Source organism: Desmodus rotundus, chromosome 12 (assembly GCF_022682495.2).
Source record: "Desmodus rotundus isolate HL8 chromosome 12, HLdesRot8A.1, whole genome shotgun sequence".
Classification (NCBI taxonomy): domain Eukaryota; kingdom Metazoa; phylum Chordata; class Mammalia; order Chiroptera; family Phyllostomidae; genus Desmodus; species Desmodus rotundus.
In genome coordinates, this window is record NC_071398.1 from 7,096,081 (window position 1) to 7,122,565 (window position 26,485).

A 26,485-nucleotide genomic window follows, 5' to 3' on the forward strand; every position below is an offset into this window, starting at 1 on the left:
AGACAGAATAATCATCATCGCTATACCATTCTTATGCAAAGGGGTCATAGTGGTAGAAAACACAGCTCTGAGAAGATCTTAGTAGCTACGGCTTTCCACCTTCCCAAATTCTACGTGCTGGTTCATTTCCTCCTCACCCCAGCCGGGGAGGTAGGGGATCGGAGCCCTCCTTGTAGAGTCGAGGAGACCGTTCAGAAAAGTTAAAGGACATGCTGTTAAAGGTTAACACACGGGAAGACCCAGGGCTTGGAGGCAGATCTCCTGAGGCTAGAAAGGCAGGATAAACAGAAAGGTAGGTGACTTGTCAATTAACGACTTCAGCATTTAATGTCTGAGTCCCGCCAATTGTTACGGAAAGCTGTATTTGTCTTTCAGTTTATGCCTGTTCAAGTGCCAAGTGATGAAGAAAAGAGAGACCCTGTCCTTTTTGCTGGAAGAGTCCGGAATTTGATGGCTCAGTAAGTGTCTACGTGTGACCGCAATCAGTAGAGAGTTGGGACATTATTAGTAAATGACATTTAATATACTTTTAAGGATTTGGGTGTTTCCCTGCCCTAAGGTCCTCATGCTAGCTGAAACTCCTGGTTTAAAATGCAGGAACTCCTCCATTTACTGCTGTTTGTTGGCCTGTTCAGGCCTCATGAAAAATCACTAGCTTTTTAAACAGATCGAATGCCACTTTGCCTTTGAATGCCTTCAGGGCCCTGGGCATCCCGATGACAGAGCACACCTATGAAGACTGCAGGTTGATGATCTCAGCAGGCCAGCTCACGCTGCCTATGGAAGCCGGGCTGGTGGAGTTTACCAAAATTAGCCGGAAGTTGAAGTAAGTACATTTTAAAATTACTAGACTTTCATGAAGGTGTCCAAAAGAGATCTACATCCCTGTATGTTTATTTTCTCTGGATTCATTAAGGCCCAGCTCTGGGGTTTATCAGGGAAGCTGGGGTAGTGAATTCATCTCCCCTTTAGTTCACCTCCTTCTGTTTTTTTCAAGAGCAGTGAATTCAAAAATATAGGAGTTGGCCACAGGAGGGCAAGAGACAGCAAGTGGGGGCAAGCAGAGCTCCGTCTCTATACCCCGAAATGGCTAAGTTCGTCCCGATACCCTTGTACCAAAAGTACAGCATCGTTCGATGACACTGGCCTGCGGTGGTCGGGACTTCTCTTGTGAAGTAGGAATTGACTTGGAGAGTAGCAATCCTGGCCATCGCTAAATCTTACGTGCTTACTCAGGATGCACCTTGTTAACTTCTGGGCATGTGATTTTGTATAAAAGGGCAAAAACACCCCTTTGTGTTTCTATGATGTAGTTTAAACTATTTGGAACATTCCTTTTGAACTGTCTGGTATGAAAGGTGGAACCCCCGAATCCTCTGTTCCTACATTTCCTTCTCTTTTTATCCCTACTGGGGATTTGCTGGACCTATCGATTTGATGGCCCTCAGCACCCTCCCTCAAAGGGAGCGCCAGTTCCTGTATGAAAAACATTTCAGACGTGCGGGGACAGAAAGAGTCTCGCCTTCGGGTGGTAGCACCCAATGCTACATACGCAGGATGTGTTGTAGAATTCTGCACTCGAAAGTCATATGATCCCACTAACCAATGTTGCCCAAATAAAATTAATTTAAAAAGAAAGAAGGTAGTGTACGCGGCAGTGTATTTTCCTGCATTTATCACCCTGACTTTACTGGAGGAAGTGTGTATGGTCTGATGAGTCTCCCTGTCCCAGCTTTTTGTGAAATATGAATTTATCAGCCTGAAAGCTCCTTAAAAACAAACAAAAAAAATTCTATTTTTTAACAACCCAATAAGTACTATTGACTTACTAAGTAATGTTTAGATTTAAATCTCACAAGTCATTTATTATTCTACCACATTGCTCTTCTCAATTACTTTTCTTCCTCTCAGATATTTGGGAAAATTACAGTTATACTCATATCCTTTAAAAATAATTAAAAGCCTGGATACCTGTACAGTTTGTACTTTAAAACACACATTTTACTCTCCTTTTCAAATTCAAGACTTGAAATGCTTCCCTAAGACAAGCGAATAAAACTGTTCACAAAAAGGTCACGTGGGTTGCAAAGGGCTAAGACGCCGTCTTTCTCATTCTCTGCGTAGATTAAATTGGGACAGTGTCCGTAAGCATCTGGATGAATACGCAGCTATCGCAAGTTCCTCAAAAGGAGGAAGAATCGGAATCGAGGAATTTGCCGAGTACCTGAAGTTGCCTGTTTCTGATGTGCTGAGACAACTTTTTGCGCTCTTCGACAGGGTATGTGAACATTTCATCGCCGACACGCCGACGTGCTCAGGCTCTCCGCGGGGTGGGGACCGATATGGAAGGCCACAAAAGTTTGTGGGCGCGGTGTCAGAAGAAGCCGGGCCGAGCCCCTGGCTTCATGGCATGATTCTGCTTTGTCCCTGAACAGGAATAACAACATGTGTGTGTGTGGGGGGGGGGGGGGGGTGACAGTTATGATAATGTGTATTGATTTTAAACACCCGGCCAGAAATAAATATTCTGACCATATAATCATGTTTGTGATATAGAAGTGGGAAGGTTTACATAACTGGTAAGAATTTCTAAATTTATGTCAAAACTCATACATCAGTGACCCAGGTTGGACGATTCTATTCTGAAGAATTGGGACTGTCCCCAGAATGGGCGAAAACCAAGTAGATTTCATTTTAAAATAACGTTTGATAACAAAGGTTTCAATGAAAGCTTGGCCATCCATTTGCCATAATATATTGAGGATACAATTTTCTGCTTGTGAATCTGTAAGTGTATTTAAGAACTTAGATAACTGTCAAATAATTTCCTTGGCACAGTGTATCAACACTTCAGGTTCTCTATTTTTTAAATTTGTTTTTAGTATATAAAATTATTCACTCTTTGGGTTACAGTTGTATGAGTTCTAACGAACACACAGAAGTGTGTAATACCACCCCAGTCAAGATACAGAACAGTTATAAAAAAAGTCACCTTGTAGCGCATCTTTTGTAGTCAAGCCCTTCCCCGACCTTTAACCCCTGGCAACAGAACCTGCCCTTTCGAGTCCGGCTTCTTCCACTTAGCAAACTGCCCCTGAGATTCAGCCAGGGGAGTGTTGTGTGTCTCAATAGCCTCTTTCTTGTTATTGCTAGGCCGTATTCCGTTGCATGGACATACCATCCTTGCTTTATCTATTTCTCAGCGGAGGGACATTTGTTTTGTTTCCAGTTTGGGGCAATTACAAATGTCAGCACTCGGAGCCTTCATGCATAAATTTTTGAGCAAACATAGGTTTGGCTAAATACCAAGGATTGGGATGACTTTATTTTGCACTCATTCCCGGAGGGTATATTTGTTGCACAAGCAACACGGAGTTGAAAGCTCTTTCCTTGCAACAACCCATACAGGAAGTCCTGCTGTCCTCAGACCTCCCCACTTTCCCTGCCTTCCTGATGGGGCCTCAAGTTCTGACTTTGCTCACCAGTCCTCCTGGGGTGGCCTGTTGCCCAGAGGTAGCTGCTTTTTGTATTCTGACCAGGGTTTGTAGTCGTAATCAGGAGAGGTAGACGAAACGGGCTCATTTCATCTTCTCTGGCGCCAGTAGTCCCCGTTCTCTAGGAACCGCTGGAAAAGATACTTTGCAAAGAAACTGTAGCCTGATGACAGAAACGAGGACAAGGCTCTTTGTGTTTTTCCCCCAGAGCACCCTAATATTCCTAATGACTTACTCTGTGACCTCATAAATGAACTATTCTTTAATACCATGAAGTTAAGAACCTTCTTCTGCCCTCGATGGTGTAGTTCAAGTGGCTTGAGTGCCAGCCTGTGGACCAAAATGTCACTGGTTCAATTCCCAGTCAGGGAACATGCCTGGGTTATGGGCCAGGTCCCCAGTTGGGGGTGTTCCAGAGGCAACCAATTGATGCTTATCTCCCTCTTTCTCCCTCCTTTCCCCTCTCTCTGAAAATGAATAAATAAAATCTTAAAAAAAGAAAAAAAGAAAAGAAAAACCTTCTTCTATAGGGAGTACCAGGCCTCTCTGCTGGGCTTGCTTGCATGATACAAATAATCTTTCCTCGTCCCTGCAATGTCCGATCTTCACGACCCTATATAATAGCACTTCTGCAGATGGCTATAAAGTGTAATGAAGATTTGGGGGAAAGGAGAAGAAAATTATTGGGTGTAACTACAAGTTGGGAAAACAGGAACTTTCTGCTCCTGCTATGACTAGTCTCTCTGAGAGAGTTCCATAGTGTGGCTCTAGAAACCATGCAAGTGAGTTTCAATAAAGTGTCTATAAATGTGAACTTGGTGACAGGAAGGAAGATGACAGGGACATACAAATAAGGACAGGAGACAGGGAAGTGGGAGATGACCTGAAATAGGAACCGAGGAGGAAGTTTAGACTTCGAGCTCCCCAGGATTTTTCATCCAAATTAAAAATAGTATCTAGACAGGGTTCCCTCTCTTTCAGGTGTCAAACTGTCATAACTGGCTGTGACTGGTGACACCTGCCACCAGCCCCATTGTTCCTATAGCCCTCAGTATGGGGGGATTTGGGAGTGGGGAAGGGGTTGGGAACCAAGAATGAAAATGACCCTGGCCGGACAGACTGAGGCACTCTGTGCACGAGACTCCAGCCACCTCCCGGAGGTAGGAGGCAGGTGAGCCTGGGGAGCCGATGTGCTCGATCACATTTCAGCACGGTCTGCGTCAGCTGGCTCGCGTATCAATTATAACTGTGACTTCTCTCCCCTTCTTTGTGTGCTGTTACTTGGCTTCTTTAGACAGAGACCACGAGCTGGCCTTCAGAGCACTTTTCTTTCGACCTCTGACATACTGGAAGGCAGAGAAAATTGTCCGGAGCATTAATGACTAATGCGTTTGACCGTCTTTTCTGTCCTCCTTCCCTGCCTCCTTTCTTTCTCTTTTCCTCTGTCTCTGCCTGCTGTCTCTATCTCTTCTGTTTTGTTTGTAACATACCTGCATGTCTGTGCCTGTGCAGATCTGCTTTGTTTTGAGAAGTTCAATTATGCAACTGGCTGTCACACCCTGTCCCCAAACCCACTTCCATGCTAGGGAATGTTCCATCGGAAAGACAAGGAAGTTCAGTAACTTCATAGTTTGTTTCTCTCCCAGTGGCTTATCTTGCTAACCTCAATGCTTAATGAGGGATGGGGGGGAAGGGGAGGAAGGGTGGGAAAGAGAAAGGGTGGGGTGTTCCTGTTGCTCTTCTGGCAGCTATCAATTTGTGCGTGGCTCCCAGAGGCCCCTCCCGTGTAGCTCCCAGAAGCTCCTTTCCTACTGTATCCTCCTTTCCCCCTTCTTATTCCTCTCTCAGTGTTTCCCCACATCTCCCATAGTGTGGTTGCTATTTTGGGGATGGGGGACAGACCTGAATATCTCTCCACATTCTCTCGCTCTTTCTCCCCACGTACATTCTTGGCTGGTCTACGAAAATGTCATAATGGCTTTTGTCGTGATTTGTCATAAAAAATGGCCTATCCAGCTCCTTCTGATGTTCTGACCTGTTCTTCTAGACTCTCAGATATTTGACAACAGGTAGGGTCCAAGAGACAGGTGGCATTCATGGTCCACAGCAGGGCGCAGTCATGATTCTGGGACACACTTCCCTTCAGAGAGGTCCCATCTCTTTAAGAAAAAAGACCCTTTTCATCGTTAGGTTTCATTTAGCTTCTTTAGTTTCACTATTGTGTACCGAACTTTCTGGGTTCAGAGAATCATTTGGGGTTAGTCAAATGTCGGGATGGTTGGAGTTGAGGGCTGAGAAGCTAGTTTAGAACAGTGTCTGCTCAGCATGTCCGGTGTCAGGAGCCAGTGTACAAGACAGTTGTCTTCACAGTGACCGCAATGTCCTGCGATGCCACCACAGCATCGGCACTCCTGCCGTCCTTCGTTGTCACCATCGTTGGGAAAGCCGCATGGTGTCTGGCTGACAGTGTCTCATTTACGTGGGAGACCAAGTCCTCGAGTGTCCCAGCGCACACGTCACCTTTGTTTGCAGCCTCACAATCTGCCTCTTTCTAACCACTTACAAGGAGCTGGGTTATGTCTCCCCGACACTGTATCACATGCTGCCTCCAGCTGAATGTCGCATTTGACGCGTATCACCACAGCAGCCTCCATCTGCCCTGGTGACAAAGCCACGTTTCGGGTTCTGGCAGACGTTTTCTGTGAAACAGCCAGATAATAAATCTTTTTGACTTCGCAGGACACACGGTCCCAAACTTTCAGAACAACTTGTACAATTGAATAGAAAAGTTCCTTATTGCCCCTCAGAACGATTTCCCTGTTTATTTCCAATCACGTAAGCCTTGTACGTGCCCATCCTGCCTCTTAGCCTGAGCAGAGAACCTGCAGAGTGCGGCGCCCTGCCTTCTCTAGCAGGAAGGCACAAGCAAGGATGCTTGTTATTATTGGCATGCATGATTTAGCACTTGAACCAAGACCAAGAACAGGGCAGACAGGAAGAACTTGGGATAAAGAAGCGCATTCATTCCACGTAACGAGAAACGGTAGTAAAAGATCTACAGACGTTTACAATAGCCACAGATGCTGGATCGTCAAAGTGCTAAAGGGAACGCACATGCTTCCTGTCTAATATTTAAACAGAGTACGTGGTAAAGCCAGAAGAACTAAGTGCCAGGTAGAAGGCAGAAATGGGAAAACTCATGACCGTTTTCAAATTTTTGCAGAATGGAGAAAGTATCTAAATTTTATTCAGCTCTGGTCTCTTGTGAGCATGATAGTATTTGGTAGAAGGAGAGAGTGAGCTCACGCCAGACTGGAGCTTAGGAATTAGACATCAATCTCACTCATCTATAAAGATGAGCAATATTCCACTAGTTAGAACTGTGGGAAAATATCAACAAGAAGTAGACAGAGTAGTCCAGAAAAAAGATTCAGAGTAACCTGCTTTCAGTAAGATATGGAGGATCCTACAAACTAGCAATGATTATTGTAAGTCCCGACTGCGACCCTCCAGCCCAGTCCTTAAAACTTCTCAGCAACCTTTGCTATCATCAGCTTAACAGGGGTCAGCAAATTACAACCGATGGACCACATCCAGTCTGAAACTTCTCTTGTTAATAAAGTTTTATTGAGACACCACCACGCCCATTCCTCTAGGCAGTGCCTGCAGCTACTTTATCACTACAGTGAATCGATGCAACAAACAGTGACGTCTTCTATCCTTTACATTTCCAGTTCAGGTTTGATATGGAACATAGTCATTATTTCACAGCTCATGTGAAACAAACTCATCTTGATTCCCACCTCAGTCGATCAGGATTTGTTGTACAACATCTGCTCTATAACGTATAGATCTAATGAACAGAAAAAGGCTATAACTTTCTGAGTGGGATGGTGGAACATTTCCATTCGGTCGTACGAGTTGTCCCGGAAGTTTGGTGGTCCCATCTGTCTGACCCCTCCCCTATTCAGTTTTCAGGTTGACTTAGCTCCCGCATCAAGTCCATCATCCATCAAAGTGTTTTCCCTCACCGAGCGGTGGTATGCTAGGGATACCTGCACAAGCAGGAGGCTTGTCTGCTTTGTTTTTGGCTCCCTCACGCAAGTATACCTCGGAGAGGCTTAAAGGAAATGGAAAGGAGACTGCAGCATTTAAAGCTTAACTTTCTAACTGGAGCACGTGAGCCATTGCTGGCCTCCTCCAAGAGCGAAAGGAAGTAATGCACAGGGCTCGGTAACGAGCAAGTTGTGTCAGATCAGTTTAATTTCCTCCTGTGGCAGAGTGACAGTCTGTGATGGCGAAGAACAGAGGAATAGATACTATCTATACGGACTCTAGAAAGCTATTGGGTTCCATCCAATGTGACATTCTTATGGATAAACTAGGAAGACCTGGTCCAGGCCACGGTGCAGTTGGGAGAAAACCCCGCCTGGGAGAAAGGCTGCCCTCAGGGTGGGGGTTCTGTGTTCCCTCCACGCTGTGCCAGACCTGGTTCAGTGCCCCCACCTTGGAATTGTATTTGGCGGTGCTTCAGACTTGGTAGGTTGCAATCAGAAATATTTTTGAAAACCAGATTTGTCAAAGTGGGGAAAAGGGTAAGTAACCACATGTTTAAATGCTTTGGGACTGGACCCAAGATAAAGAAAGACTGACTTGAATTCATATGTAGCAAACAAAGACCTGGGCACCAGAAGGAAACTGAATGAGTGCCAGGTAAGAAGGATGCTGTTGTCACAGTTTCATGGAACATTAGACTCAGAGAATGTTAGAGCTGAAGGACTGAGGTGTCACTTGGCCCATCTTCCTCATTTTGCAGAAGGCTCCAGCCCTGGGGAGGAAGTGGCTGCAGGGCCTGGACGAGAACTCCTCGTTCAGCATTCTTGTTACAACAAACTGTCCTGCTGACTTTTTAAAAATGACTTTATTGAGGCATATTTTACATATGATGTCATTTACCCCCTTGAAGCGCACCATTCAATGATCAATTTGAGTAAATTTACCAAGCGTGCGACCATCAGCATCAGTCAGTGTTGCAATATTGTCATCACCCTGGTATGATTCTTTGTGCCTTTGACCTCTAATCCCTCAGCTCTAGGCGACCATTGTAAAGTTGTCCTCCTAGGTTAGTCTAGATCCGCTGTACGATAGAGACCTTCTATCTCTATAGATTTGCCTTTTCTAGACATTTCCCATAAACACAGTCATACGGTATGTGGTCTCTTGTGTCTGGCTGCTTTCACCTAACAGGTTGTCGAGGTCCATCCAGGCCAGAGCATCCCAAGTAAAGGAAGTAATCCATTCCTTTTTCATGCCAAAGAGCGCTCCACTGTGTCACATTTTGTGTATCCACTCACCCGTCGGCGGACATTGAGGTTGTTTCCACTCGGGGGCGATTCTGAAGAACGTTGCTGGTGGCATTTATGGGTCACTTCATGTGTCAGTGTGTGCTTTTGAAGTTCAGGAACTCTTCCCCCTGAAATTGAGGATAAATTTTCTGTCCGATGTCATCTGTCCCCCTACCCTTTGTCTCCAGGTTTTAGACAATAGAGCTTCCCAGACAGCGACCAAACTAGCTATTACTGTTTTAATAAAGAGCCCTTGGGGGTTAAAGGGTCCAGAGGAGAAAAGGCTTGTAATGTAATAACAGTGTTTCATTTTGTGATGGCTTATGAGAAACTGTGAGCCAAATGCCCTCCCTCTTCACAGAAAATAATTGAGAGGAAGTAGATTTAAAGCTCAGTGAAAAACACTTCAGGTAGGTGTAAAGGGACATGTTTTGGGGTTTTTTTTAATATTTTATTTATTTATTTTTAGTGAGAGCGGAAGGGAGGGAGAAAGAGGGGGAAAGAAACATCAATGTGTGGTTGACTCTCAAGTGACCCCCACTGGGGGGCCTGGCCCACAACCCAGGCATGTGCCCTGACCTGGGAATTGAACCGGCAACCCTTTGGTTCGCAGCCCACACTCAATCCACTGAGCCACACCAGCTAGGGCTAAAGGGACATGTTTTATATGGCAGTGGATGCTATGAAGGTAATTTCTAATGCCCTAAAAAACAAAGTCCATGGAATTTCCTCTGAGAGAAGCTTGTATGCATGGGTTTAAATCTGTCAGAGGCCAGTTGGCCCCTTGTGATCCCCTAAAAGGAAGATACTCCCTTTACCAAGCTGATTCTTTGTGATTAAGGAAGCCATTTGGCCTTAGGTGTTCCCAGAGGCCAGTTATTGGAGTGGTTGTGCCATAAAACCAGTCAGAGGGAAATTTTACACGAACCTCTGGGTGTGGCAGAAGGAGACATCACTGTCACATCCTAAACAGAGCTGTGTCCCTTCCCTACTCTCCTGTCCCTAGTAACAGTTAGCATAGTCATCATTCAAGTCTAGAATTGTAAAGTTCACAGAGTCACTTCATAGCTAGTTTGGGGTTTTTTTTTTTACGTCACAATTGGGCTGTCCGTGGTCTCCGTAGTGAGCTGTGAGATGGGCTGTTACCCGTCTCCAGTCCAATTCTACGCTCTTCTGTCCCCTCATAGTCCACATCTGTGTGGAGACCTCAGCGTCAGTCTATCGTGAGGCCTCCACGTGATCTCTCCTGTAGGTAAGCGCTGTCCTTGCCTTTGCCTCCTCGGAATGCATTGCCCCCCCCCCCCGTGGGTGCTCATAGTAGTTGATAATACAGTGGAATGTGTTAGTAGCTGTACGACCTTCAAGTGGTAGCTTCTCTGAGTTTTTCTTTCCTTATCTGAAATCCTATTGTATCCATCAGAGGAATTGCATGACGCCTAAATCCCAAAGAATATGACACACACATGAAATGGTTTAGTATCAACAGTAGGGATATGAACACAGACTGCAGACTGTAATTACAGCTAGTGCTCTGTGGGGGTACTCGATTCCCAAGCACGGTGGTCCTGACGTGTTCATCGCTGGGTCCTGAACACTGAGCCCAGGTGCTGATGCATGACAAAGGAGACTGAATCATTACGAAATAGGCAGGGTAGATACTCCGCCTAGATTTGAAATCGAGGCCCCAAATGCTAAGTGACATAACAATTTAGTTATTATGTCCTGACCATCTTGCCCTGAGCTCACCAAAAGAACCTCCAGAGGCCTCTGGAGGGTTGCGCCCTGGCTACTTGGTCTCAAAGGTAGGATTTCTCCTAGTGCTATCTTGGTCTAGCTGGCCTAGACGGACTTCTGGACATACTTACTAAAACTATAAAATCAAATCTCACAGATGTGATTTTGAAGGGGAAAAAATCCAGACACATAAGATAAGAAATGAAAAAGAGGACACTCTCTTTCACAGAAAAGAGGACCACTTTCACAGAAAGAGAAAGTGTTGTAAGAGAGTACTATGAGCAACAGTGTGCCAGCAAACTGGATAACCTGGATGAAACTGAGAAATTTCTAGAAACACACAATGTACCAAGACTGAATCATGAAGAAACAGACCATCTGAACAGGCCTACAACTAGAAAGCAATGAATCCATTAAAAAAAACAACAAACAAACACCCTGACTGGTGTGGCTGAGTTGGTTAGGTGTCACCCCACAAAGCAAGGGGTCGCCAGTTCGATTCCCGGTCAGGTCACATGCCTGGGTTGTGGGTTCAGTCCCCAGTCAGGGCATGTGCAAGAGACAACTGATCGATGATTCTCTCGCACATAGATGTTTCTCTCCCTCTTTGTCTCCCTCCCTTTCCCTCTCTCTAAAAATAAATAATTAAAATCTTAAAAACAAAACAAAACCTCCCACCAATGAAAAGCCCAGGACCAGATAGTTTCCCTAGCGAATTATACCAAACATGTAAAGAAAAGAAAAATTAACAGCAATTCTCACACTATTCCCAACAATTGAAGAGGAGGGAATACTTCGTAACTCATTCTACGAGGACAACATTATCCTGAGAGCAAAGACAGAAAATGATAGCCACCTGAAAGGGAAACTGTAGACCAATGTCTCTTGTGGATATTGGTGCAAAAATCCGGACAAAATACTAGTGAATGAAATTCAGTAAGAGGATTTTATATCATGACAAAGGGGTATTTATTCCTGGAATGCAAAGATGGTTCAATACAAAACCATGTATCACACCACGATGTAATACACCACGTTAACAGAACGAAGAGGAAAAAACATATCATCTCAATTGATGCAGAAAGAGCATTTGGCAAAATTCAACACCCTTTCAGATAAAAACACTCAACAAACTATGAATAGAAGGAAAATACCTCAACACAATAAAAATCACATATGAAGAGCCCACAGCCAACAGCATACTCAGTGATAAAAGACTGAAATCTTTTCTCTAAGATCAAGAACATGAAAACGATGCCTGCTTTCACTACTTTTATTCATCATAGTACTAGGATACTTGCCAGAACAAGTATGCAAGAAAATAAATAAAAGGCATGTACGTTAGAAAGGAAGAAGTAAAATTAACTCTGCTCATAGACGGCATGATCTTATATGTTAAAAAAAACAAACCCTGCAGATCACACACACACACACAAACTGTTCAAAGTAATAAACTAATTCAGCAAAGCTGCGGGTTACAAAATCAACACAAAACTTAGTTGTGTTTCTATACACTGACAAGAAACAATCTGAAAAGAATATTAAGAAAACAACTGTATATACAATAGCATTAAAAAGAATAAATACTTAGGAATAAACTAAGGAATTGAAAGACTTGTACACTAATAACTATAAATAAAGCATTACTGAAGGAAATTAAAGACACAAATAAATGGAGATTAATCCTGTATTCATGGATTGGTAGACAATATTGTCTAGGTGTAAGTACTACCCAGATGATCTACAAGTTCAATGCTATCCCTATAAAAATCCCCCCCAATTTTTTTTCTAGGAATAGAAAAATCTACCCTAAAATTCATGTGGAAGTTCAAGAGACCCTGAATAGCCAAAACAATATCACAAATAAAGAACAAAATTGGAAGTCTTACACTTCCTGATTTCAAAACTTACTACAAAGCGACAGTAATCAAAACAGTGTGGTACTGGCACAGAGACAGCCATATAAACCAATGGCATAGAATAGAGAGCCCAGAAATACACCCAATGCTTTCAGACAAGGGGGCTAAGACCACTCAATGTGTAAAGAATAGTTCTTTTCAATAAATGGTGTGGGAGAACTGGATAACCACATGCAAAAGAATGAAGTGGACCCTTACCTTACGCTATATAAAAATTTACTAAAAATGACCCTGGCTGGTGTGGCTCAGTGGATTGAGCACTGGCCTATGAACCAGGCTCAGTGGATTGGGCACTGGCCTATGAACCAAAGGGTTGCCAGTTCAATTCCTAGTCAGGGCACATGCCAGTGTTGCGGGCTAGGTCCCTGCTAGGGGGCATGTGAGAGGCAATCACACACTGATGTTTCTCTCCCTCTCTTTCTCCCTCCTTTCCCCTCTCTCTAAAAATAAATAAATAAAATCTTTCTAAAATTCACTGAAAATGGGTCAAAGACCTAAACACAAAGGCTAAAACTATTATTAAAAAGAGCTAAAACTGTTGTTTTGCCTTAGACAAAAACATAGGGGAAAAGCTTTGTGACATTAGATTTCTCAGTGATTTCTCAGCTATGACACCAAAAGCACAAACAACAATATAAAAACTAGATAAATTAGACCACATCCACATAAAAACTTTTGTATATCAAAAGACTATCAACAGAATGGAAAGGCAACCTATGGATAGAATAAAATATTTACAAATAATATACTCCATAAGGGGTTAATATCCAGAATTCATAAAGACCTGCAACTTGACAATGATTTAAAAAAAAAACCCAATTAAAAAATAGCAAAGAACTTAAATAGACATTTCTCCAAAGAAGCTCTAAAAATGACCAACCAGTCTGTGAAAATGTTCTCAATATCAGTAATCATTAGGGAAATTAAAAGTACTTCACATCCAATCAGAATGGCTATGTTAAAAAGGAACAACAGAAAATGACAAGGGTTGCCAAGGATGTGGAGAAATTGGAACTCTCATGCACTGTTGGCAGGAATGCAAAATAGTATGACCGCTGTGGAAAAAAGTGTAATGGCTCATCAAAAAGCTAAGAATAGAATTACCATATGATCTGGCAGTTCTATAATACTTCTAGGTATATATCCAAAAGAAAGCAGGAACTTAAAGAAATATTTGTACATCCATGATCATAATGGCATTATTCACAAGAGTCAAAAAGTGGAAGCAACCCAAGCGTCCACCAATGGATGAGTGGATAAGCAAAACGTGTTACGTACAAGAAATGTAGTATTATCTAACTTTGGAAAGGCAACAAATGCTGATGCTACAACCTGGATGAAATTTGAAGACATTACACTAAGTGACATGAGCGAGTCACAAAAGGACAAACTTATGATTCCACTTGCAGGAGGTACCTAGAGCCGCGCTCTTCATACAGATGCGACGTGGGGTGGTGGTCGCCAGGGCCTGAGTGGGGGCAGGCATGGGAGCTGTTGCCTAGTGGGTACAGAGTTTTAGCTCTGCGAGATGAAGCATTTTCTGCAGAAGGACGGTGGTGATGGTTGAACAAGCGTGTGAATGTCCTGAATGCCACTGAACTGTGCGCTTAAAAATGGTTAAAATGGCACATCCTATGTTACGGATTTTATTACAATTTTTTTTAAGACCTCAGAAAGGTTATACTGCATGATTCCATTGATTTAAGCTGCAAAAATGAACCAATGGTGTTAGATGCCAGTAGAGTGGTATCCCTTGAGAGGAAAGAGTTAGTTACTTTAGGAAAGAGGCATGAAGAGGCTTCTGGAGTGCAGGGGGTACTCTGTTTCTTGACATGGGTGTGTACAGTCTGTGTGGAGTTGCTCATGCTAGATCTTTGTGATTCGTACATTTTTCTATATAAATGTCACACTTCAGAAGATACTCCAGTAATGTAGGTCACAAACCCCATAGCAGACTACAGAATCAGAACCCCTGCATTTAAAAAAAACCCTCTTCCAAGTTTTTCTTTTAAAAAAAAGATTTTATTTATTTATTTTTAGAGAGAGGGAAAGGGAGGAGAAAGGAAGGGAAAGAAACATTGACGGTTGCCTCTCCCATGCACCCCAACCGGGGTCCTGGCCTGCAACCCAAGCACATGCCCTGACAGCGAATCAAACCAGCGACCTTTCGGTTTGCAGGATGATGCCCAACCCAATGAGCCAGACCAGTCAGGGCCCAAGTTTTTCTTAAGAACATTGGACTTTGGAAGTCTTTGCTAAAGGAAGGCGATGGGATAAATAGGCTTCCATTGCCCAAGAATTCTTCAACTCTGCGCTTACAAAAGCACTTCTCACTTTCCTTGAATCATTTACCTTCCGCTAGGAAACTGCCTGGCATCCTTCAGGTGCTGAGAAAGAGCTCTAAGATCAATGACACACAGGACGTATAGTTAGCATAGTCACTTACAAATATTATTGCTTCTCATTTGTCCTACATACTCTAGTTTGTGAATAGTTATTAGACATATTAGGAATATATGGTGGAAAAGCTCGATATTATGTTGAGCCCCGCCCTTATAAATGGCAGGTGCTAGGACCCAATGGAATTCAGGCAGCTTCAGTCCAAGGGAAGGCATCACACCCACACGGTGGGGCGCAGCACGGAGGAAGCAGGTACAGAAAAGCCAGTTCTTCCACATGGGAGCTCCGCAGACTCCATTTCAGCTCTCTTCATCTGTCTCCAAGACTTTGGCAGCTTGTTAAGCCGAAAACATGTTTCTCGCAAAGGCTTTTTTGGAAGGAGCAGATCGGGGCCTTGGGGAAGCCCTTGGAGGTCTTCTTGGAGGAGGTGGTCAGCGCGGAGGAGGAGGAAATATTGGAGGGCTAGTTGGAGGAATTGTGAATCTGATCAGCGAGGCTGCAGCAGCTCAGTATACCCCAGAACCCCCTCCCACCCAGCAGCATTTCACCAACGTGGAGGCCCACGAAAGTGAGGAAGTCAGGCGGTTTCGGCACCAATTTGCACAGCTGGCAGGACCAGACATGGAGGTGGGTGCCACCGACCTCATGAACATCCTCAACAAAATCCTTTCTAAGCACAAGGACCTGAAGACCGACGGCTTCAGCCTGGACACCTGCCGGAGCATTGTGTCCGTCATGGACAACGACACCAACGGGAAGCTGGGCTTTGAAGAGTTCAAGTACCTGTGGAACAACCTGAAGAAGTGGCAGTGTGTGTACAAGCAGTACGACCAGGACCATTCTGGGTCTCTGAGAAGTTCGCAGCTGCGCGGGGCCCTGCAGGCAGCCGGCTTCCAGCTGAACGAACAACTTTACCCCATGATCGTCCGCCGCTACACCGACGACGACGGGAGCATGGATTTTAACAACTTCATCAGCTGCCTGGTCCGCCTGGACGCCATGTTCCGTGCCTTCAAATCCCTGGACAGAGATGCAGATGGGCTGATCCAGGTGTCCATCCAAGAGTGGCTGCAGCTGACCATGTATTCCTGAGCCGGCCACGAGAAGGCCAGCCCTGCCCCGAAAGCCACGCCGCGCCCATCTGCAGGGCTGCTGATGCCCCGGCTCCCACAGCTGTCATCTCCTCCCGGCCCCTCTTCCCACACCCCCACCTATGTCTGGGCTTGTGCCCGCTTTTTACTGCTTAATTAAAACAGATTTGCCATGAGAAATGTGGCGGGTGGTGTGTGTAGCCGCTGTTTGAGATGCTGTATTTATGTGGACTTCCAGATGCGATGAGGGTGCAGGGCGGAGCTGTAGGAGACTGGATTTGAGTAGGTTATTGCTCCTTTAGTGGACGAATACCAAGGAGCAGGGCATTTGTTGGTAAGAATGAAATTTTGAGGGAAAAAATTGGAATAAATCAAGAAAGCACTCAGGAGATGCATTTTTCCCCTTGAGAAAGGTGAGGAGGCGGCAAATTCAAAACCTGTTTTTCCTTTTAATTTTACAGCTGATATTTCCATTATGTAAAAGAAAAATGAAAAATGCTTTCCTGGAATCCTATTTAACTCTATAGAAACAAGTTCAGGAATGTGGATGGAGCTGTTTTATATAAGGGTAGTAATATATATTTTTTAATGGTGGAGCAAGTATCTGAAATTCTAGAATTCTTTAGGTGTAGAAAGCATGTAGCAATTTTGTTTTGTTTCAATGTTTGTGAAGAGGGTCAAGGGCACTGGGGAGTGTCTGGCTGTTGTAAGGATCCAAATGATCACTCCGGCACGCATTTCATTCACACTCAGGCGTGCCCAGCCTGCAGCCAGCTCTTGTCATGTCTTGCCTTGCCTTGGAACAAGGAATATTTTTTTAATTGTTTATGCTATGTCAGTTGTCCCCACCCTCCCCCCGCCCCCCACCCTCCTCCACCCAGCCCTAACCCTACCCCTCCCCTCAGGCATCCCCCATGCCATTGTCCGCGTCCACAGGTCATTCCTTTATATTCTTTGGCTAATCCCTTCACCTTCTTTCATCCCTTCTCTGCCTTCCCCCCCCCCCATCCCTCCAACAGCTGTGGGTCTGTTCCATGTACCCACGCCCCTGTTTCTGTTTTGTTCATTAGTTTACTTTGGAACGAGGAATATTTTGGTGGTTGTTGCCCCTCTCTGAAAACCAGGCAGGAGAAAAAGTAAACAATGAAAGAAAACAAGAAAAGAAGAAACACTTCCACAAATCCTCATCAGTTCTGTGGCGTATAAAGCAACACAGAGAAATGTGTCAGCGTCTCTGGCACTGTGTCGCAGCGTTTTCCGCCCTGGCTGTCCTTCAGACTCCCTGGGCGGGCCCTTGGGGGATACTGATGCCTGAGTCCCACTCCAAATAGTTTACTCAGAATCTTCAGAGGTGGGGCCCAGAGTCTTTTCACAGCTTCCTGGTGGTTCTAATGAGCAACCAACGGTGCCGGCTCTAAAGTAAGGCTGTCTCACCGCGTTTTCCAAATGTCTTCCCCAAGAGAGGCCCGGCCAGAGAGTCAGTATTGCTAGTGTCCAGAGAAGCGAAAGGGGCCTACCAAGAAACCAACACCCCAGGCCGGGGCAGTCCCACTTTTCTTGTGTATGTGGCCCTTGGTTTGGCTCTATCATTTTGATTCAGGTCGTGATGGCAGGGCAAGGGGAATCCAGCATCCAATCCATTGCGCGGAGATGCCGCCAGAGAGGCCTCATCTGCAGGTACTCAGTTTACCTGCCCATAGCCAATTGGTTCCCCCTCCTGCTCGCCTGGTTTTCGGTCCATTTCTTGTCTCTCCCAGGCTACCTCGGAGGCTCCTGCTGAGTTGGAAGATAAATTCTTCCTTTCTCTTTTGACTCATGTAGAGGAGAGTTGTAACTGTGGAAATGATGTGACTGGTTTGTTAATGGCTGCCTGTGGGAAATCCCCCGTGAAATTAGGAGAAGGTGGCATTTGGCCTCTGTGGTCACCGTCCTCTCCGTCACATCATATTTATGAAACCACATGCATATAACTCTGCACCGAGCTGAGCACACGGGCACCCCAGCCTTGCTCCTGGGATTTGTGACTCAGGCTTGGCCTGGCCTGCCGCTCGGAGCAGGCGTGGTGGTGGGGTCAGCAGGGGGCTGCTACCTGCCCCCGCCCGTTACCATTGGGGTGTGCATCTTAGGGTACACCCACTAATGCACTCAGCGTGGGTGCAGGAACGCAGCCTGGAACGGGGGAAGCTTCCAAGGGTGCCTTTCAAGGTCTCAGGATATCGAGTTACAACTTAACCTTTCCGCGTGATGGCTGTGGAGCGAGCAGAGCAGCCACACTTTTCCCTTCGCCTCATTGTAAATGTTTTGTAAACATTAAGATGATTACCTCACACTGTGGGCGGTAGGAAGTGTTCTCTTGTTCCTGAGGGTAAGGGTCCCCCTGCTCTTTCAAGGTCGTCTCCGCGCACGCCAGCAAAGTATCCTGAAGCTCCCTGCGGGCTTCCTCTCTGTTCTCTTCGGAGAACAGAGAGCTTTGCGGATTTATACAGACACATTTGATATGAATTAACGTTGTATAACACTTGTACAAATAACCTCAGTCTCTAGAGTGGATACTAGAACACTCAGTCCGAACTCTGGATTTTTCCAAGTAACCAAATCTTTGGTGTAGAATGAGTAATTCAATTTCTTAGTTTGCATCCAATAGTTGGTGTTCTAAAGGCACAGTTTTCAATGTAAGAAGGAGCATTTACCAAATACTTTTCTTTTTAAATTTTGCCACTTCAGCATGGGAGGATACCTAGTTGCTTAAAATAAAGGCCTTTGATTCCTGTAACTCCCTCCCATTATTTTAAAATTTCTAGTATTAAGCATTGCAATCAATGTAGTAAGGTGAAAATAATATTCATTGATACAAAAATATGTGAAATTGCACCCTCTACACTTTCTAATTTTAAAATGCCCCATAGGATTTTGAGGACCACCTTTATCTTGACATCATCCACTAAATTCTGAAATCTGTAGCAGGAAAAAGTGTGCTATGTGCTCTGTACCTAAGAACAGCAAATCTCCAAAAATATTCAGCATTTGTATATCATTTTAAGACCACTTTTAAAATAGTTTTTGAGTTGCCCTGGCCGGTGTGGCTCAGTTGGTTGGAGTGTTGACCCACACCCCAAAGGTTGTGGATTAAATTTCCGGTTAGGGCATGTACCTAGGTTACTGCCAGATCTCCAGTCCTGGCACCGGCGAATGCGACCTCCCTGTCCCCGTCTCTAGATGCCTGTGATCCCTTCCTGGAGCACACGAGAGGCAACCAATCAATGCTTCCCTCTCACACTGATGTTTCCATGTCTCCCTTCCTCTCTCTACTATCCCTATGTTTCTTTCTTAAAAAAAAAACAATAAAAAATAAAATATTTGGGGGGTAATAGTTCATATATTTCACAAGTCAATTTATTTAGCAGCCTCAGTCAGAAATCTCATCAAGTAGTATTGCCTAACTAATCCATAGTGCAGCCTAGAAAATATTTTGGGATGTACCTGTTGATCTTGAAATGCTCTTAGACTGACTTACTTCAAATGTTTACTTGTAATGCTAAGTTAATTCCTACAAAATTAGTAATACAATTACCTACCTGGGTAGAAATATACTGTTAAGGAATATTCAGAATATGCGCAATACCTCTTCCCTGGCTCTTCTGGATAACTGAGACTTTAATGCGTTTGAGTAGTAATACTCCTGTGGAGCTCCAGAGTATCTTCAAAGACTCAAAGTCTTTCCCTCTCGCTGTACAGTCACAGTCCAGTCTGATTTACGTGAGGAGCACACTCTTACTGATGCCCAGCATCTGTTCATCTACGGAGTCCCGCCCTAGAGCTGTTGTTGCTACTGGTTCGCTGCTTATCTGGGAACTCATCACTCGCCCAATGTTGCTGCCAAAATGATTCTGACACCTGGGATTGTAGTCACAGTGCTGTTTCTGGTTCTCTTGCTTCCTCCCTCCTCCTTTCTTTCCTTATCTCCATCTTTCCCTTCCTCTCCCCACCTCTTTTCTTTCTCCTCCCCTCCTTTCCTTCTTTCTTGTTCTCGCTCTTATCTCTTCCTTCTGCCCCTCCCTCCTCCTGTGTCTTGCCCCTCTTTCCCTTTCTTCCTCCCTTCCTTCTGGCCACTCCCTCCCCTCACAGTTCCTGTCTAGGTGAGCTGGTTCAGTTCCTGTGAAGAGAAGAGCAGAGCTCAGTCAGCCAGGGTTGGAATGACCAACCCCTTCTCTTGCGTGCCATGGTGGAATACCTCCAGACTGTATGGGTCCTGGTATCATGCTGCTTAGGCTTAGTTTCCGGATGCTGAGATGTGCCTAATCTTTTGGAGCCTGGGGTCAATCACCAAGGGGCTGCTGAAGCTGCTCGGGTTTGCCCCTTGCTGCTGGTTTATTGCAGATTAAGCCTGGAAGGAAGAAGGGACGTCGATGGGAATATTGCCTCAACTTGCCCTTGTCCTCTTTCTTCCATTTCCTGCAGGTAGAGGGTTGCTTAGTGACCCGTTGGTGTTGGCCCCCATGGCAGGGCCACTGTCAATGGTGGAGGGAACACTTCAGCCCCACCTGGGATGCAGGTCCTAGATCCTGCCTCCCACAGGGGCTCAGGGAGCCACAGAGACCCTCTAAATGAGCTTCAGTGATAAGATGTTTGCATCTGTCGCTAAACAGAAATATCGTTTTCTTCCTTTTGAACTGGGACTGGGTGGGCCACCTGCTTGCTGTCCCACCTCACTTTTTTCCAGATGGGCTCAGCTATGATGATGTTGAGCTGTGTGGCATCCCCGAACGTCCCCTTGCAGGCTGGGGTCAGTAGCAGTTCCACTCGTGTCCCTGCTAATCGATGTCTCCCATCCCCTCTCAGAACGACGATGGCAGCATCGACTTCCGGGAGTACGTGATCGGCCTGGCCGTCCTGTGCAACCCCGCCAACACCGAGGAGATCATCCAGGTGGCATTTAAGGTACCGTCGGCCCCGCGGAGAGCATCGGGGGCTGCCTCGTCAACAAGCGTTGACTCTAAGTGTGTGATATGAAAGCCAGTGAATCCGCCACATGAGTTTATAGATCTGCCGTGACAGGTGCACAAGGCTAATGCGGTTAAGGTGCTTGCTGCTGAGACAAAAGGGAACACAGGCACCAGTTTAGGCAAAAAGGTGGCTGGAAGCAGCCCAGGCCATCACACCAAAATCCAAGAGCAGGTGACTTCCCAAATCAGCTTAAAAAATTATCTCTTTCCGGCCTCCCTAGTTCCAAGCCCGGAAGTGAGGTTTATAAATAAATGCCACCTGTCACCAGGCACCCTAAGTCATTGTGCGGAAAGTTCTGATCTGTCCATCCGTCCCCTCTGCGTGTGGCTGAGGTTGTCTCAGAGGTATTTTCCTGGGAGGTTTATTTTGTGGCAGTGGTTTCAGGCAAATTCCATCAAAAATGCCCTAAATGCCCACCCTCTGTTTCCCTGTGGGATACCATAGGAAAATACCATGTATTTTCCCAGCAGTCTTGGGGGACAGATGAATGAGACCGTGGCCCCGTCCCCCAGCAGGCCTTGATGGAGGGTTGAATTATGAGGAGCCCGATTTCATGGATCATTCCCAAGTGCAAAAAGAGGGCAAAGAATACATTCTCAAAGTATGTTTCCACTTCTTCTGAGTTGATAGGTGCTTCTTCCAATTAGTATTGAAATGGGGCGCTCCCTTCAGAACCCTAGTCTTGTACGGTCTGCTCTCAAGTAAAACAGAAACCCCGTCTCCCCCCTATCCTGTCACCTGGTAGCTCATTTACCATGTGCTGGGCTCCGTGCTCTGTGCCCCAGCAAGAAGCTGGAGGACCTTCTCGTTCCTGCCTCCTCCTCTCATTCCTTCCTGGTTTTCTCTGAGAAGACAACACCCCCCGGGACCCCAACAAGTTTTTCCCTCTATTATCTAGACAGACTCTTCCTCCCAGAGCCCTATGTCACACCCTAGGGACCACCAGGGACAGCCGCAGGAATGTCCGTGCCTTCTGTCCTTGGCCCAGGAGTCCCCAAATTAATTTTTTGATGTCGGGTCAGTTTAACCCGAGTTAACTGCGAGGCCTGGGAAGCACCCACGTGGTTGATGGTTAGCAGATGGTAAGAAGACAAGACCCAGAACTTCTTCCAAGTCAAAAACTTTTGGCTTTCACAGCCTTATTCATCTTAAAACCTAAATTAGACCCATGGCTAACTCATTCCAACCCAGATACTTCTGTTTGTTTGGGGATTGTACGCGTAATGATAAGTTGAGCTGGGCAAATGCGCACTTTGGGTTGACCGATGAAAGACCTGATCAAAACTGCGGCCCTCAGTCACGGTAATGACTGTTTTTAAAGATGCCTTGAGAGTCTGTCTAGCCTGGACCTTGGTTTGGGGACAGCATAAGGAAATGAGGGCCTAAAACTATAATTAGCTCTTTTTTCAGGAAGGCAAGGGTCATGCTTTATGTCGGTTATTTTTGGACCTTCTCAGATGTGCTTGAAAATACTTTGGCACACTTTATATTTGTATATGTATGTGTGTATATGTGCATGTACATGTGTGTACACGTGTGTGTGTGTGATCCATTCACATTCTTTCATTTGGGCAGCACGTCACAGTTCACGCCCCATCCTTGACCTCATCCCATCCTCACAGTGGCCCTTGGAGGTGGAATATCGGTCAGAGCTCCTCGGCTGTAGCAGTGGGCATGGGCTCCAGCTGAGGACTGGGCTCCAGGAGCGACTCTGCACCCTCCCTGGGGCCTCCAGTGAGAAGGAGCCAGCCCTCCTCTGTCCCTCGTTCCCATGGCAGGGCGGGCCCAGATGGTCTCCGGCCACGGCTTGGGAAAGACAGGACATTTTGATTCAGCGTTTGACGGTATTCTGTGCCACGGGGAGATAGCAGTCCCCAAAGGAAACTTGGGTGTTAAACTTCCCACCAGAGCCTGGGATTTCCGTTAGATCTGGGGACTGTGTAGCAGGGAGGCCTTTGGGAATGATGAGTAATTGAGAGAAAATTGGGTGTTTTAGTGAAGGGAGTAGTCTGGGTAGTGTGACAAAGGACAGATGCAGAAGAAGTAGAAGTCCCTGACAGGGACCCATGGACGCATGAAGGGAACTTAATATGGAAGTGAGAGCCACCAAAGACCAAATATGATGACAATTTAGACTGTGATTGAGGAGGTGAGAGCTGTTTTGGGTAGAAGACCTTTGAAGGAAGCACAGAGCTTGCGGGAGGGCAGTGGGGCCGGATCCTGGCAGCTGCCTTTTCAAGTCTCTGGCCCAGAGAGAGCCCTGGGGCTGCAGTTGGGGAAAACAAATGCTAATTTCCTTTTCACTCTCCAACTATCTTAGCCCGAAGTAGGGAGGGAGTCGTAGAAAATGGAGTAGAAGTCGGTGCTTTCTCAGCTGCCCGCCACAAATCACAACTTCAGGTGACATTTTTCTCCCCCAACCCTAATGGACAGTTACAGCACTAAGCTCTATTTGCTTGTTGCTCATTTCATGATTACCACACCTTACCCAGTGTCTGGGTTTTTTTCTTGTTTTTGATCATGTGTTTGGTCAGAAGTAGATACCTTAACAGCAGGACCTCTAGATATTGTCTGCCTGGATGCGGGTCCCAGCTCTACTGCTTACGAGGTGTGTGGCATTGGGAAAGTTACCCGACTTCCCTGCGCCTCAGCTTTCTCACCTGGAAGACGGGCGAGGAATGGCACCAGCCACACCCGAGACTATTGTAAGGGCTGAACGAGTTCATGCATGTCCAGTGATTTGAATCCTTTTGATCAGTGCTTGCTCAGAGTAAGTGCTTCTATCATTAAAAAACGTTAATGCCCGGGAGAGGATTTTGAATATGGGATATTAATTACCCATCAGCTGTTCTGTTCTGCAGCTGGACTTAAAAATTCCTTCCACTCTGTCACTCCTGACCTCTACCTGATATGCGTCCTGTCTTTGCTTCCTTAGAAAGTCTTCCCTTCCCGCGTCCCTCATGCTTCTCTACTCCAGACCCTCAATTGGTTTTCCTGTCTCTAGTTTTATTAACCTTCTGCCCCCAATCCCTCCTCCACGCTCCGCTGCAAAGAGCTCCGTCAGTTCCCACGTGATCACACCACCTCCCCAACCATCGTAATCCTACAGGGTTAGTGAGGCATCCTGTTTCCATCATGGTCTCGTGCCTGCTTGTCCTTCAGTCCCCTGACCTGAGTCCTGAGCAGCTGCTGGCCAGTCCTTGTGCATTCGGGGGTCTCTCCCTTTAGGTTCTGAGACCAGCTCACGTGTCACCTCCTCCGTCCAGTCTTCCCTGACCTGTCCGGGTAGGAGTCATCTTTTTCTCCTCCACAGGGCTCCCGTGTCCTTTGTCCCTGGCACCGTGGTAGCCCCTATTTTAATTGTCTCATCCCGCCACTAATCTAGAAGGATTGTGACGGCAGCGGACACCCCGCTTTCTTCATGAACTGTATCCCTGGCCCTGGCACAGTGAACGTTTCAGTGATTAAAGAGTCTATTGCCCAAGACCATTCCGTGCCAGTACGGCTCTGAAGGAGCCAGTTCCCAGCTTCTCTTCTGTTTCCTGCAGCTCTTTGACGTTGACGAGGACGGCTACATAACGGAGGAAGAGTTTTCCACCATTCTTCAGGCTTCCCTGGGAGTGCCCGACCTGGATGTCTCCGGTCTCTTCAAGGAGATAGCCCAGGGGGACTCTGTGTCCTATGGTGAGTGGGCGGTTTGGCGCCTGACCCAGTTGGCAAAAGAGAGTATCCAGACTATGGGCTGCCTGTCATACGAGAACGTTTTTGCCCTCCGCTCACTGTGTTAACAACGGAAGTAACAGCGACGATGATGACGAAAGTAAAATAGTTGTAGTGCTGTCATGGCAGGAGCTAGTTACTGAGGACTCACCGCATGCTAAGGACTCTTTTAAACATTTTACGTATGTTAACACATTTATTCCTCACAGCAAGCCTTAATCAGTACTCTTGATTATTCTTATTTTATTGAGATGCCGAGAATTTCAGTGAGTTACCTAAGGTCATCCAGCTAGAGAATATCGGAGCCAGGATCCCAGAACCAAGCCCCTCTAAAGGCCGCCTCATCAACCTCCACGCCTTAGTGCCTCTCACATCTCTCAGACCTGCTGCCCCTCCTCGAGGGGCTTTTCCTTTGGGCTGTCAGCATGGCCAAGCCACACTGAGCAAGTTCACCCAGCAAGTTCACCCAGCTGGACAGTGACCACAGAGAGAGATGTGGGCTGAGGTACCAGGCAGAAGGGTGGCGCCTCAGTTTCCCCATGTTTCACGGTGTAGCCCTTGAGCGACCGAAGCGACTTCTTTCCCTGCCTGAGCTTTGATGTGGTCGCAGAAGTCAGGGCAGCTTACGTCCCCCAGTCTCCCCCCTTGGGCTGGCAGAGGAGTCCCCTTGAATGTCTTTTTCCTTATGGTGTTCAAAGAGTTTCAGCTTAACTTTTATGGGATGGGGAAATCAGATCGCATACTTCTCCTGCTCTCTGTTTTTCATTACTGTTGCTTTGGCTGCGCTTTATTCTATTTTAGGTAATTAAGTGCCATCGGTACTTGCTCTGTTGAGTTCATTTAAGAAAACAAGAAAGATAGGGAGAGTTGGGGAAGGGAGGAGAGAAGGAAGGACAGCAGGAAGGAAGAAGGAAGGGAGGAGAGAAGGGAGGGAGGAAATGGGGAAGCATATACTGAGATAAACCCTGTGAGTCACAAACCCCATGTACACGCATTCTCTGACCATTTTGCTTTTATAAGTAAGACTCTCTACTTTTCTGAACTACCAAATTTTGAGAAACCATTTGGAATAACTATTTTAATGCAAGCTAATACTAAAACTTATTTGTAGGTAGCCATAGCTTTGCCTGTCGATTTTAATAAATTTTTAGGGAAACCCACATTGCTTGGGAGAGTTCAACCTTTTTCTCTTCAGAACACACAGAATGTCTCCCTTTTCCCAGATACCAGTCCACTGCTTGCTTATCTGTCTGTTTTTACAGGAATGTTTGGGATATTTAAGTATTATTTTGTGAAAGAATAGGTATTGAAATACATCATGAATGTGACCTTTTAAATTGTTTACATTCATGGTTTTCCATTAGCCACATTACTGTTCAAGTTCCACTTAAAGTTAGTTCACAGCACTTCGTCTGGAAATGAGTTACTCTTTAATGCCACTGGCGCCCCCAAAGAGGGGAGAGACCTGGAACTTTTGAACAGACCACAAGGCTTGAAATTAAAGCCTTTGGTTTCAGCGGATCGACTCTCACACGCCCTTATCGTAGAAGTCACCTGAGTTCTCTGCGTCTCCGTCATTGAAACACTTATGAGGATGAACCTTTCTTTAGGATGTTAAGAAATAACAATTCACGGCTTCCCTGACTTGGAACTGTAGAGTGGCCTGTGAATGCAAAATCACGCTGCAGTTGCAAAGAATGATCCAGGCCCAACCCGGTGACTTCCTCAGCACCAGAGACCCGTTGTAACGTCGAGAGTTGCTGGGTCGTCGGATGTGC

At 45.8% G+C, this 26,485-nt stretch overlaps 2 protein-coding genes across 2 annotated transcripts in view; both read left to right on the forward strand.

Moving 5' to 3' along the window:
• Nucleotides 1-26,485, forward strand: part of LPCAT2 (lysophosphatidylcholine acyltransferase 2) — a 54,912-nt gene that overhangs the window by 25,352 nt on the left and 3,075 nt on the right. The window contains exons 9-13 of the mRNA XM_024551432.4: nt 376-458; nt 701-826; nt 2,125-2,278; nt 20,823-20,921; nt 24,536-24,671. Of these exons, the coding sequence (XP_024407200.3) occupies nt 376-458; nt 701-826; nt 2,125-2,278; nt 20,823-20,921; nt 24,536-24,671 (598 nt within the window). The remainder of the gene's footprint in view (nt 1-375; nt 459-700; nt 827-2,124; nt 2,279-20,822; nt 20,922-24,535; nt 24,672-26,485) is intronic.
• On the forward strand, nt 14,507-16,163 carry CAPNS2 (calpain small subunit 2). The gene has a single exon (XM_024551433.4). It carries the CDS (start codon nt 15,244-15,246, stop codon nt 15,982-15,984), a length of 741 nt encoding a protein of 246 aa, XP_024407201.1. The 5' UTR covers nt 14,507-15,243; the 3' UTR covers nt 15,985-16,163.